Source organism: Bombina bombina, chromosome 5 (assembly GCF_027579735.1).
Source record: "Bombina bombina isolate aBomBom1 chromosome 5, aBomBom1.pri, whole genome shotgun sequence".
NCBI classification, from domain to species: Eukaryota; Metazoa; Chordata; class Amphibia; order Anura; family Bombinatoridae; genus Bombina; species Bombina bombina.
The window spans coordinates 813,077,184-813,091,954 of NC_069503.1; the positions used below are offsets into that span (position 1 = coordinate 813,077,184).

General features: G+C 43.1%; 1 protein-coding gene across 2 annotated transcripts in view; it reads left to right on the forward strand.

Moving 5' to 3' along the window:
* Positions 1–14,771, forward strand: part of RALBP1 (ralA binding protein 1) — a 216,249-nt gene that overhangs the window by 71,317 nt on the left and 130,161 nt on the right. For both annotated transcript variants that reach the window (XM_053714919.1, XM_053714920.1), the window contains exon 4: positions 8,331–8,680. In XM_053714919.1, coding sequence (XP_053570894.1) covers positions 8,331–8,680 — 350 coding nt within the window. The remainder of the gene's footprint in view (positions 1–8,330; positions 8,681–14,771) is intronic.

The window sequence follows — 14,771 nt, forward strand, 5'->3', positions numbered from 1 at the left end:
TCTGTTTATTGTGAGGAGGTTCTGGTAGAACAGCCTGCTCAACTATGTTCCGCATGAATTAATAAAGTTACAACATTTAAGGGTAAACAGATATCTAGTACTACTGAGCCGTCGACCTCTGAGGGTTCCCTGTCCCGTGAGGTGCGTACCCTGCATTCATCTCCAATTGCATATGCAGCGCCCCAGGGTCCAACCATTACTCCTGCGGGAGAGATTCGTTGGCCGTCAGATTTTGCAGATTAACTGCAAACGGTATCGAAAGTGATCCATGTCTTACCACGTTCTGCTAAGCGCAAGCGTAGGGCGTATCATGGCAGCCTGGCCCAGGGTGTTGTCTACGCCTATGGAAATATCAGAGGCATTATATGATGACGAGGTCCACTCCAACTCTTCAGAGGAGGCCCCTTCTGGGTCGGAGTCCGTGTCATCTAAACCTCTGGCTGCGAAGGAGCCTGACTTTAGGTTTAGGATAGAGAATTTGTGCTGAAGCAAGTGCTTGCTACTCTGGAGGTTCTGGAACCGAAGCTTCCAGAGGAACCTGCGATTCCTAAGCTTGATAAGGTATATGAGGACAGGGTGGTGCCTCAGGCCTTCCTGGCTCCTATTAAGATGGCTAATATTATTAAGAATGAATGGGAGCGATTAGGTTCTTCCTTTTCCCCTTCTTCCTTTTTAAGAAACTGTTCCCCGTTCTGGACTCCTAGCTTGAGCTGTGGGGTACTGTCCCTAAGGTGGATGGTGCTATCTCCACGCTCGCGAAGCGGACAACTATTCCCACCGAGGATAGTTCGTCGTTTAAAGAGTCCATGGATAAAAAGTTGGAAAACATGTTAAGGAAGATGTTTCAAAATACAGGGTTTGTTTTTCAGCTGGCAGCAGCCATAGCCGCGGTTGCTGGAGCTTCCACATATTTGGGTGAATCCCTGTGTGAAATGGTCGAGGGGGAGACTTCCATCAACGAGATACAGGATAAGATTAAGGCGCTGAAGGTCGCCAATTCTTTCATCTGTGATGCCAATATGCAAATTATTCGTCTGAACGCTAAGGTGTCAGGTTTTTCCATTTTAGCTCACAGGGGTCTGCGGACATGACCTCTAAATCGAGGCTGTTGGCCCTGCCTTTTCAAGGAAATATTCTGTTTGGTCCAGGATTTGATTCGATCATATCCATGATTACGGGAGGCAAGGGAGCTTTCCTACCAGAGGATAAGAAGGCTAAGCCTAAAGGATCTACTTTTCGTCCCTTTTGTGGAGGTAGTCGCCCAGGGTTACAGTTTATAGTTCAGATCCCATCCGCCCAGGGGCAGATTCCTCCTGTCAAACCTGTCTTCAAGACCAGAAAAGAGAGAGGCCTTTCTAGAGTGTGTGAGGATTTTCACCTCTCTATGCGTTATCGTACCAGTACCCCATAGGGTACTATTCAGATCTTTTTGTGGTTCCAAAGAAGGGCACGTTCCGCCCGATTCTGGACCTAAAGTATTTGAACAAGTTTCTGAATGTTCCATCGTTCAAAATGGAAACTATCAGATCTATTCTGCCCCTAGTTCAAGAGGGACAGTTCATGACAACTATAGACTTGAAAGACGCTTACCTTTATGTGCCAATTCATAGGGACCACTTCATGTTCCTAAGATTTGCGTTTCTGGTCCAACACTTCCAGTTTGTGGCCCTCCCCTTTGGTCTGGCGACGGCCCAGAGAGTCTTCACGAAGGTTCTGGGGGCGCTACTTGCAGTGGCCAGAGGAATTGCTGTGGCGCCCTATCTGGATGACATCCTAGTCCAGGCGCCATCACTCAGTCTCGCAGAGGATCATTCGATAGCTCTTCTTCTTTTGCTCCAATCTAACGGTTGAAAAATCAACTCAGGAACAGGGTGGAGTTCCTGACCCTTCAGTCCTTTTTAAGCCCTTTGGTGGCTCAGTGTATGGAGGTGATCGGACTCATGGTTTTCAGCATAGCCGTCATTCCATTCACCAGGTTCTGTCTCAGACCTCTTCAGTTGTGCATGTTGAGACAGTGGAATGGCGATCATTCAGATCTATCACAGCAGATATCCATTGATGCTCGGACTCGGATCTCTCTCTCTTGGTGGATCCGTCCTGAGCATCTGTCCATGGGGACATCCTTCTTGAGACCGTCCTGGGCGATTGTGACCACGGATGCAAATCTAGCACGATGGGGAGCTGTTTGGGGTGCCAGGATGGCACAAGGAAAATGGACCCGGGAGGAGTCTCTCCTTCCGATAAATATTCTGGAACTTTGAGCAATCTACAATGCTCTGAAGGCATGGCCTCCTCTGGGGTCGTTAAGCTTCATCAGATTCCAGACCGAAAACATTACCTCGGTAGCTTACATCAACCATCAGGGAGATATGAGGATCTCACTAGCTATGCGGGAGGTGTCTTGGATCTTTGAGTGGGTGGAGTCCCACAGCTGCTCGCTCTCAGCGATTCACATTCCAGGTGTGGACAACTGGGAAGCAGATTTTCTCAGTAGGCAATCCTTCCATCCAGGGTAATGGTCTCTCCACCCCGAAGTGTTTGTGGAGATTTGTCTCAGGTGGGGACCACCAGAGATAGATCTCATGGCGTCCAGACTCAACTGCAAGCTACCCCGATACAGGTTGAGGTCCAGGGATCCCCAGGCAGAGCTGATAGATGCCTTGGGGGTTCAGCCTAGCTTACATTTTTGCACTGTTACCACTTCTGCCTCGTGTAGTGGCACGGATCAAACAGGAGCGAGCTTCGGGCATTCTGATTGCTCCATTGTGGCCGCGGAGGACGTGGTTTGCGGATCTGGTGGGGAAGTCCTCCTCTCCGCCGTGGAGGTTACCCTGTCCCAAGGATTTGCTGGAACAGGGTCCTTTTCAACATCTCTATTCTCTGAGGCTGACTGTGTGGAGCTTGAAGCCAAGTCTTGGCCAAGAGAGGCTTTTCTGAAAGTGTAATCGATACGCTTATTCATTCAGGCTAGGAAGCCAGTCACTCGTCGCATCTACCATAAGGTGTGGAGGACTTACTTCTCCTGGTGTGAGAAGCATGGATAGCCTTGGCATAAGGCGAAGGTAATCCAGGATTCTGTCTTTTCTCCAAGAGGGTTTGGAGAAGGGTCTTGCCGCCAGTTCCTTAAAGGGACAAATTTCGGCATTATCAGTCGTGTTACATAGGAGACTCGCTGAGCTTCCTGACATTCAATCTTTTGTTCAGGCTCTGTCTAGAATCAGACCTGTTTTTAGACAGTCTTCTCCTCCATGGAGCTTAGACTTGGTCCTTAAGGTATTGCAGAGGGTTCCATTTGAGCCTTTGCATTCTATTGACATTAAGATTCTGTCCTGGAAGGTTCTCTTTCTATTGGCCATTGCATCGGCACACAGAGTATCTGAGCTGGCTGCCTGCCTTGCAATTCGAGCCTCCTTATCTGGTCTTTCATGCGGATAAGGCTGTTCTTCGCACCGGTTTGGGGTTTCTTCCCAAGGTGGTCTCTAACCGTAACGTTAATCAGGAAATAATTGTTCCTCCTTTGTGTCCTAACCCCCCTTCTTCTTATGGGGGGAGTGCTATAGAATCGCTTGCAGTGGGTGTTCCAGCTAACTTTTTCAACAGTGCTAAACTGGGAACTTCTAAGTAAGTTTTTAAACCGTTTATACTGGATTTTTAGATCAATATCTGTGCATATTATTCTTTATAGTAGTGTCTATTACATCCCGTTAAATGAAAATTGGTGTATACTGTCCCTTTAACCAGAAGTTAACCAAGTCTACCATTGAAGCGCTATATCCAGAACACTTTGTTATATTCTTTAAAAAAGACAATTTCCCTAGTTGAGTTGGCGTTATATAAACCCTATTTATTAACCTGCAATGTGATTCTCTCCATTCCACAATAAAGGATGCCCTGCACACTAGGCCAAAACTTGTTTTTAATATCATCCATGGTTATAGAAAGGAAATCTTTTATCCATCTGATGAATACTCTAGCCATATGTTTTTGTTCTATTTCTGTTTATCAGAATATTGTAGATAAATGAAATAAAATGTCTACCCTAATTATACAGATTAGCCCCTTAAGGACCACAGCACTTTTCCATTTTCTGACCGTTTGGGACCAAGGCTATTTTTACATTTTTGCGGTGTTTGTGTTTAGCTGTAATTTTCCTCTTACTCATTTACTATACCTACACATATTATATACAGTTTTTATCGCCATTAAATGGACTTTCTAAAGATACCATTATTTTCATCATATCTTATAATTTACTATTAAAAAAATGATAAAATATGAGGAAAACATGGAAAAAAAAACACACTTTATCTAACTTTGACCCCCAAAATCTGTTACACATCTACAACCACCAAAAAATACCAATGCTAAATAGTTTCTAAATTTTGTCCTGAGTTTAGAAATACCCAATGTTTACATGTTCTTTGCTTTTTTGCAAGTTATAGGGCAATAAATACAAGTACCACTTTGCTATTTTCAAACCACTTTTTTACAAAATTAGCGATAGTTACATTGGAACACTGATATCTGTCTGGAATCCCTGAATATCCCTTGACATGTAAAAGTATTGATCTAGGCCCATTTTGGTATATTTCATGCCACCATTTCACCGCCAAATGCGATCAAATAAAAAGAATTGTTCACTTTTTCACAATTTTTTTCACAAACTTTAGGTTTCTCACTAAAATTATTTACAAACAGCTTGTGCAATTATGGCACAAATGGTTGTAAATGCTTCTCTGGGATCCTGTTTATTCAGAAATAGCAGACTTATATGGCTTTGGCGTTGCTTTTTGGTATTTAGAAGGCCGCTGCGCACCACACGTGTATTATGCCCAGCAGTGGAGGGGTTAATTAGGTAGCTTGTAGGGAACTTGCAGGGTTAATTTTAGCTTTAGTGTAGAGATCAGCCTCCCACCTGAAACATCCCACCCCCTGATCCCTCACAAATAGCTCTATTCCCTCCCCCACCCCACAATTGTCCCCGCCATCTTAAGTACTGGCAGAAAGTCTGCCAGTACTAAAATAAAAGGTATTTTTTAATTCCCCCCCCCCACATATTTACATATTCTGCTGTGTAGGATCCCCCCCCCCCAAACAGCTCTCTAACCCTCCCCCTCTACCTTACTGTGCACCATCTTGGGTACTGGCAGCTGTCTGCCAGTACCCTGTTTGCCAAAAATAATGGTTTTATTTTTATTTTTTTCTGTAGTGTAGCTGCCCCCCCTCAATAGCCAATCCCCCACCCCCTCTCAGATCTCTAGATCAAAATCCCCTCCCTCCTCTCTCACAATTTGTGTCCAAAAAAATGTTCCATAGTGTAGCGGTTCCCGCCCCGTGCACGTTCCCGCCCAAGCCCCCCTTGCGCCTGTGCGCTCCCCTGGCTGCCCCGCACGTGATCCCGCCCCCCTCTGACGGCAAACCGACATCGATGGCTGTCCACCCGCCTCCCACATCAGCTCTAAACCACCAACGATCATGGCCATCGATGTCCAATGCAGAGAGGGCCACAGAGTGGCTCTCTCTGCATTGGATGGCTAAAAACTGTTATTGCAGGATGCCTCAATATTGAGGCATCACTGCAATAACAGGAAAGCGGCTGTAAGCGATCAGGATCGCTTCCACCGCTTGAAGGAACCAACGACGTACAGGGTACGTCCTTGGTCGTTAAGGACATTTTTTTTTTTATTGGACGTACCCTGCACATCGTCGGTCCTTAAGAGGTTAATGGCTCTGTCTAGGTTACCAAGCCCCCAGTCAGAATCGGCACTCCTTTTTACTTCTTCAAAGAAGTGTCCTAATTGCAAGTATATAGAAATTGTTTGTGTAGAGAAAACTCTGATTTAAGTGCTTGAAAAGATTTAATTCGATCTGAACCTTCTTAGTTGATCTGTATTAGATTTCTAATGCCTTTGCATGCCCATTCTTTAAATGATAAAGAGGCAATGGCTGGCATAAATGCCGGGTTCCCTTAAATGGGTAGAAATTTAGATAATCTATGGTTGACCTGAATATCCTGGGAATAAGATAGCCAGGCTAGAATCAGAACCCGTAGAATAAAAAGAACAGAGGGGCGCCTCGTGTGCAGGATCATCAAACACAAATATGAACTCGATATAATATAGGCCAAATGGGTACTCACATATTAATAGAGCACACCAATGTGCTAGTAGGTGCAGGCTGTAGAATTATCGGGTGTAACAGCTCACCCACAGCTGGGATTTTCAGTGTGCTTCAATGGATATAAAGCATAGATAGAATGCACTACATGTGCAGATCAGAGTATAGCCATATATTCACCAAGCACACCAATGTGCTGGTAGATGCAGACTGACAGATATATAGCAGGTGTGTCAGTTCACTCCACTGTGGTTCTCCCAATGAGCAGGATCCAGGTGCAGGGAAGTGCCAATAATGGTACTCCAATAGGAACTCAATAATCACAGGCAGGTAAGGTCTTTTCACTCAATTTGGATTTTTGTAAAATATGGTATTAAAAAGGTTTAAAAACAAATACAAAAGTGGAATAAGGTATCCAAATATCCCCCTATACATGCAACGCGGCTATAAGGCCGTTTCCTCAGGCATAGTGAAATTTAGATAATCTATGGTTGACCTGAATATCCTGGGAATAAGATAGCCAGGCTAGAATCAGACCCCTGAAGACTATCATCTTATCCAGATAAGTAAGTATTGTAAATCTAGTACAATGAATCTCTACTTTCAGAGAAAATGGCAACACTAAAATTGTTATTGTTTAAAAAGATGGATAACTCCTTTACTACCCATTACCCAACTTTGCACAACCAACATTATTATATTAATATACTTTATAACATTTAAACCTCTAAATTTCTGCCTGTTTCTAAGCCATTACAGACAGCCTTTTATCACATGCTTTTTTTATTTGCTTTTCACAACAGGAGACCACTAATCCATGTGGGCCATATAGATAGCATTGTGCTCTCTCCTGAGAAGTTGTGTCTTATACTGCACTAATTGGCTAAAATGCAAGTCAATAGATAATAAATAAATAGCCATGTGATAAGGGGGCTGTCAAGAGGCTTAGATACAAGGTATTCACGGAGGTTAAAAGTATATTGAAATAACTATGTTGGCTGTGTAAAACCTAAGGAATGGGTAATAAAGGGATTATCTATCTTTTTAAACAATACATTTTGGAGTTGACTGTCCCTTTAACGGTTTAAAGCTGCAAAGAACCAACTACCTTTTTGTTTTCTGCTAGTCCAGGATTTGTCAGAAAGCTTCTATAGCTTGTTGGATTTGCTCTGCATGTGTTTTTGCTTATACATGGAGAACCTCCTCCTTTGAAAGTGATGACACATTATATGAATGAGTCACTTGGTCTATGTTGCTCACTATTACTAAATAGAATGTGTTTACGTCTAAACAAGAAGCTTTGAAAATAAGTTATTGCAGAATGTTCTTCCTAAGTCATAGGGGTTTGTTGCCTCACCTTATCTTTCATATGAGCAACTTTAGTACTAATTTAAAGGTTGAACTTGATGCGTCTTTTTTAAAAAAACAAACTTTTTTATCAGAATATCAGCAACAAAAAGTTCTATTTCATTCTTTACTGCTAAACGTTCTATACATAGGGCAAACAAAAGTGGAGAAAGGGTTACACCCGTGTCTAGTACCATTGCAAACATGGATGTATTTGGATTGGCATCCTGCTATTTTAATAAAGGCTGTAGGGTGATATATGGTGGAAACTACCTTATAAAATCTGTGAGTGATTCTTACTGCTTCAAAGACCTGGTAGAGATACACCCAATCTACCCAATCAAACACCTTATCCACGTACAATGAGAGGACGATGACTCTTTTTTTTCTTCCCCCCCCCAACCTATATTACTATGTAACTCTGTAATAAACCCAATAGCTCCTGCCATTAGTGATGACCATATGAAGGCCCTGCTTAACATTAACGTTTGTTTCTTCTGAATTAAATTTTACTAGGGGTCAATAATGTTTTTTCCTCTCATTCTGCTCTTGTTTTTTTTTTTATATGTAGTAATGAAAGGTAACCTGTGTACCCTAAGCACATCTGGCTGCTTTTCTACCTTATCCAAGTAGTAGCAAGGCAATAATACCCCACTAGTCCCTAAATATCATGCTACTACAATGAATGTAAAGTGACTGACTTTATAGGCAACTATATTGTTTTATTTTTTTATTTACAAAAGGTAACTAAAGGTGCTAATTATAAAGTGATTTGGTGGTAAAAGTCTAGCCTCAAGTAGTTTAGTGTTAACAAATGAGAGAGAAAAAAAAGTTAGACCTGTATAAGAAAAGTGTTTGTTTTCCAGGAATAAAGTCAAAAGTTGATGAATTAAAAGCAGCTTATGACAGAGAGGAGTCTCCTAACCTCGATGACTATGAGCCTTACACAGTAGCCAGCTTACTGAAGCAATACTTGCGTGAACTACCTGAGAATGTGCTGACCAAAGATCTGTTGCCACGTTTTGAAGATGCCTGTGGCAAGAGCACTGAAATGGAAAGGTTGCAGGAGTGTCAGCGCCTGTTGAAGGAGCTGCCAGAATGCAACTTCTGCTTAATTTCTTGGCTGATTGTACATATGGACCATGTCATAGAGAAGGAACTTGAAACCAAAATGAACATACAGAATATTTCTATTGTGCTCAGCCCTACAGTTCAGGTACATGTAGTTTGTGTATTAGATGTCACACTCCTTGGTTACTGATAACATGCTTGTTACATACATTACTTTAGATAGCTGCATTTATGGTAACTATTGGATATGAATTTTAAGCTTTGAAGGAGCATACACAAAGTAAAATGTCACCGTACATTATTCAAATGTAAGGCAAAAATGCATCATAACTGTGCACAAAGGGATTTAGTGTGTGCAAAAATTTGTATTTTTTTTTTTTTTTTAAATTACACTATCTTATCTAAAAACTCTTTATTTATATAGTTCAATCTTTTCACTTATAGTATTTTCTTCTAAATACAGGTCCTCGGCTGCATTCATTACTTGTGGGAATACAGAACCTGGCCACCAGGAGGAGGCAAAGACACCCCAGCCAAAGGCTTAAATACCTCCCCCACTTCCCTCATCCCCCAGTCATTCTTTGCCTTTCGTCACAGGAGGTTGGCAGAGAAGTGTCGGAAGTTTTTCGGAGTAGTTCCAAAGGAAGGGTATCTGCCCTTCGGGATGGAACTGGAGTTTTAAGTAGTCTTGTCAGCCTCTCAGTGAGAGCATTGATGAAAGTTAGAGTCTGGAGATACAGGGAGAGTATTTCTGCGAAACCATCCAGACTCATATTAACAGCTCCTATAAACAATCAGCGTTGCCGAGTTTCGCTGCCTGCTTTCTTCACTCAAGTCCATGTCAGAGGCACTGCTACTATCTTTCAAACTTGAAGAACCATGTTGCTGTTCCACGGAATGGATTCCGGTAAGAGCGTTTCATTTTTTACACACATGTTAACGATAGAAGACAGGGTCTCAGTGGGACTCCTTTATCTTTATGGGTTCAATCTCCTGAGGGGGATTATTGAACAGTGGGGTCTAGTTAATCATGTTTGTTATGTAAATTTGACTGCGTATGTGTAGGAGACATTTTGGGCTCATAGGCTGATACGGAACATACAGGTTATAGAGCTGCGCAGTTTTATTAAGCTGGCGTGTTTTTCCTAAGCAGGGGCGGTCCTGCATGAGGCACCATATGACTTGGAGTAGTCATGTCTTGTTTTCCAATTCCTGACCGAGGGGCTGCGGAGAAGTCATAGGAGGTGGTGAGTGCCCCAGCCATTTGGGGTTTAAGGTGCCAGTTGTTTTTTTGGCTAAAATTTTTAATTAGAATTATGGTGGATTCCGATATTCTAGAGGATTCCTCTGATATAGATTTTGATACCTGCGTATATTATGAGGAGGCCCGGGTAGACCAGCCTGCTCAATTATGTTCCGTATGTCGCAATAGGGTGTGCTCTTTAAACATTGTTGAGATGTTAGAGACCACTGAGCTGTCTACCTCTGAGGAATCCTCGTCCCGTGAGGTGCGTTCCCTAGAATCTTCTTTTACTCATGCAAGTACCATTACTCCTTCGTCTGAGAGAGACTTTTTTCCACCGGAGGTTACTGCACGTTTTCGCATGGCCATCTCTATGGCTTTAGCGAGTTTGCCTCTTCCTGCTACATGCAAGTGAAGGGTTAATCTGTGTTCTCCTCCCCATGGGCTGTCGTGTAAAAGAACAATTATGCCCGATCAGTCATCTGGGGATGCTGTTCCCTGTGAGGCTTCAGAGGTAGAACCTCCGGGGTCGGAGTCGCCTGATTTGACTCCCCTGAGGATTTGGCATTTAGATTTAGAATGGCATGCCTGCGTTTACTTCTGAGAGAGGTTTTGGCGATGTTAGAGGTTCCCAGTCCTGATCCGTCAGGTGGATCTCAGTCCTCTTAATCGGATAACTATCTTGATTAGACGAGTGGAGAGGGTTGGATCCTCTTCTTTATCGTCTATATGTTTATATAGTTTATAGTTATTGAATTCCAGTCCCGATCTCTATGGGGGGTTGTGTTGTATAACAGACAGGACCTGTTTCTTTTAGTTTGCACACCCTTTTGACGTCCCTTTTTGTGCGTTTACCTATTTTCATTTCTAATCAGTATCGGATAGTTTTTGTTTTAGAGCTTGGGGTTCTTGTGGAAACTCTTTTTAGGAAGAAGTTTTGTCACTTAAGTTGTTTTTGGTTATATCGACCTTGATGATCGTGATGGTTGGAGTCTTCCGATGGAAGCTTCTAGGTCTCTGTTTGAGGTGATGATTCCCTCGATTATCTAGACATAAAAATGTAAGCCTCTGAGCTTATTTTCTTTATTTTGTTTATTCTCAGTTTTCCTAGCACTGCTGGAACTTAAGAATTTGCCATTTGTTTGTTTTTATGACAAGACGTGTCGTACCCTTGATGACGGGCAGGACCTGTTGTGGGTAATAGGTAAGTCTGTTTTTCCCTTCTACTCTAGAGAAGGAGCAGGTTCATCTATACCGTAGGACAGGCAGAACCTGTCTTTGGTTCTTCTGGATGGACTCTGGTTGCTGTATCATATGTGTCCGGGCCTGGAGTTGAATTTTCATTCTGTCTTTCTGGACTAGGTGACCTTTGGAGTCTTGTCCTGGTACTCTTCGCAGTGTCATTACACTGTTGAATGGTCCAATAAGTGGAGGAGTTTCCCGTCCTTTTGGGTCCGATGATTTTTAAGCTTATTAGATCTCTTGTTCAGAGATAATACACGGTTCTCTCTACCTGGATTTAGGAAAAATAATATCTTTCCTGTCTAGAGCAGCCCAGTTTAGCCTGGTGGTTATCTCTGTGGCTTTGCAACTCGAAGGTTGATGGTTTGAATCCAGCTGTTGACGCTGGATGCCCATTTAAAGCATCCTTGTTTAAGCAGGTCCGGTTCTTAGGGACTGTTTTCTTCCGGAACCTCTCTTGGATCCTACCTTTTTGGGGGGGGGGGGGAGATCTGGGGTTTAATGTGACAGTAGCCTGTTTCTAGGTGTTGCGATGGCTCCCAAGTCTTGGCGGTTCTGTTTTTTCCAGTGTCTGCTAGTAGACCTTTGGGATTTGCTTCCTGCCAGTTCCATCCTCAGAGGTGGACCTGAGTTATGGTGTTGGCACCGGGTTGGATCCTTTGGATGCGACACAGTCTGTCAGACAGAAAGGCTCTTTGCCTTAGAGCTTACGAAGTTAGGATTACTTCATCGGGTTCTGCCCTCCAATTCACCTCCAGGCCTTTGTTGGTGCTGTGGTGGGGGGTGATGGATTCAGCCAAGGCAGAGTCTTCGACATAGCATTGGGTTTTTGTCTCTGTTTTAGCAGTCTTTTTGGATTACCGGTTGGGGAATCGTTCTCCAGTGTTCAGTCCAGATCTCCCGGTGTTCAGAATTTTTATCCTAGTTCCTCCGGGGCAGTTTTGTCTTGGTCTCTTCCCTGTCAGCAGGGTGAGAGTGTGTTTTCTGGGGTATGTGGATCAGAATTTTCCTTACAGTTATCCTTTTTTTTTTTTTTTTTTTTTCCTCTCTCTCTTCAGTAGAGCTCTGAGGTTTGGTCTTCTGGGTCCATGCCAGTCGGGACCTCTTGGGAGTGGACTCTCTCTGAGTTAGGGAGTACCTCCCGCGTAGCGGAAGGGTTTCGAATTTGGTGGTGGACGGAGGCCCACTACGGCTCTGCCAGCAATCTATTCTCTGAGTGTGCTCTTCTGGAACGGATGTTCCTTACGATCATCCGTTTGGTCTGACCATCCAAAGGTTTTCGAATGTGTATCTGAAGAAAGCAGATCAAGTTTCTCAGCTGAGGCCCGCTGGACTAAGTGGCCTAAGGGATTAGTTCCCGGCCTAACAAGCTGCAGGCCTGGAGTTTCAATCCTGCTGTGGCAGTTTTCTTCTGAGAAGGTCTATTTTAACCTTCTTCTTTTTGGACATGTCACTCTTTTTCGAGGATGGCTCGATCCTGTCTGAAGTGGACATCAGTGAGATTGTTTCTCCTCCATTTTTGCCCGCGAGTTCGTAATCACGATTTAGAGGCTTGCTGCCATGAGAGTTCCCTTGTTGCAGGGATCTACCGGGTCGGGTCTGTTTGCATCTTAGGATCTTTTCTTCCAGGGGGAATTGCAAGGGGTTGCTTGGCCCTAACAGAGAGAAGGTTTTTTTCTGAAGGGTTTCGGTCCTTTCCTTCAGCTTGTACCTGGTTTCTCGTCACCTATTTTAGGCGTGGAGAACTCCCCCATTTTTTGTTGGGAGGAGCTAGCTTGTCCTGACTCTCTTCTGGATCCTGGAGTATTCTTCCCCTCTAGAATGAGCTGGTGAAGGGCTTGTCTAGCTAGTTCTTGTTCGAAGGGGCAGCCTGCAAGGATAGCCTGTTGGTTAGCTTAGCTGCCTGGCAAGGGGAAGGTTGCAGATGGATACCAGCTGTGGTTCCTTTCTCTGGTATGAGTTTTTGCAATCAGTTTTTGCTCTCTGTTTGTGCTCCAGTTCCAGAGGTTCATTGATCTTCCAGGTATTCAGTTGTTTTTGCTAGGGCACTGCCTGTGGCAGAGCCAGCAAGTCGATTCCTTGCTCCTTTTGGGGTTGGTTTTATCCTTCAGGAGTTGCATCGTGTTACCTTTGTACCTGTACAGAAGGTGGTCTTTGAATTCTTATTCAAGGACCTATTTCGTCTGTAGATTTTTTTTCTACGTGTCATAGTTTCTGTGTTGCAATTTGCATTACGTTCTTCCTTATTGTGATCTCCCTTCTAACAAGGCTATTCCAGTTTTTTTTCTCCCTAAGATTGTCGTATTCCTTGTCCAAAGGGGAAGAGGTTCTTCCTTTTTTTGGGAAATCTTACCTTGAGGTTTCTGTCAGGCTTCATCAGAATAGACAGTTTTTTCCTTTTGTTATTCATATCTGGGGAGTGCAAGGTTTTGGAAGCTGATTAACTTCCTCCTTGTTGGTGGAGGAGTGTTTTTTGCTGGTTCTAGGAAACAGCGGGATTCGATCCTCCTCAGAGGTTTATGGCTCAGTTCGAGTGCAGTGTCATCTTTTTGGGTCTCTGACATGAGATCCTATGGTTCTGATTGTTGGGTGGCTGCTTGGTCCTAACATTCTTATTCTTTTTTTTTTTTGCTCCTATCAAGGAAGCCTTTGGGAGTTTGGTTTTCTTGCAGGCTGTGGTGCCCTCAGGTTGGGCCGCCTCTTATTTGTACCCTCCCTTTAGCACTTAGTGTCCTCTGTTGCATTAGGTATAATTTCCCACAAGTAATGAATGCAGCTGTGGACTCTCCCTGTATTTAGAAGGAAAACATAAATTATGACTTACCAGATAATTTCCTTTCCTTCGATACAGGGAGAGTCCACAGCTCCCACCTGTGCTCTCCGGTGGGCGGTCCTAAATTAAAGTTTTATTTTGGCATCTTTTTTACCCTGATATTTCTCTTACTGTTCCTTATTCCCTCGACAGAATGACTGGGGGATGAGGGAAGTGGGGGAGGTATTTAAGCCTTTGGCTGGGGTGTCTTTGCCTCCTCCTGGTGGCCAGGTTCTGTATTCCCACAAGTAATGAATGCAGCTGTGGACTCTCCCTGTATCGTAGGAAAGGAAATTATCTGGTAAGTTATAACTTTTAGTTCTCCTAAAACTCATGCATGAACATTGACTTCATGGGCATACCCAAGCACCTTTTTATTATTATTTTTATTTATTTTAAATAAGGCTTTAGCATAGTGTAAATTAAAAACAAACTGATGCTGTTATTTGATGTTAGTCCCATGCCCTTAAAGGGATATGAAACGCAATTTTCTTTTTTAATGATTCAGATAAGCATGCAATTTTAAGCAACTTTCTAATTTACTCCTTTTTATAAAAATTTTCTTTGTTCTCTTGGTATCTTTATTTGAAAAAGCAGGAATGTAGCTTATGAGCTAGCTCATCTTTGATTCAGCACACTGGATAGCACTTGCTGATTGGTGGCTAAATGTAGCCACCAATCAGCAAGCGCTATCCAGTATGCTGAACTAAAAATGGGACGTCTAGTAAGCTTACATTCCTGCTTTTTCAAATAAAGATACCAAGAGAACAAAGAAAATGTGATAATAGGAGTAAATTAGAAAGTTGCTTAAAATTGCATGCTCTATCTGAATGTTGAATGAAAAAATGTGGGTTCAGTATCCTTTAAAAATTGCTTGCTCTTTCTGAATCATAGCTGCTTTTGAGCCTACCTAGGTAAGCTTTTCAACAAAGTATAAAA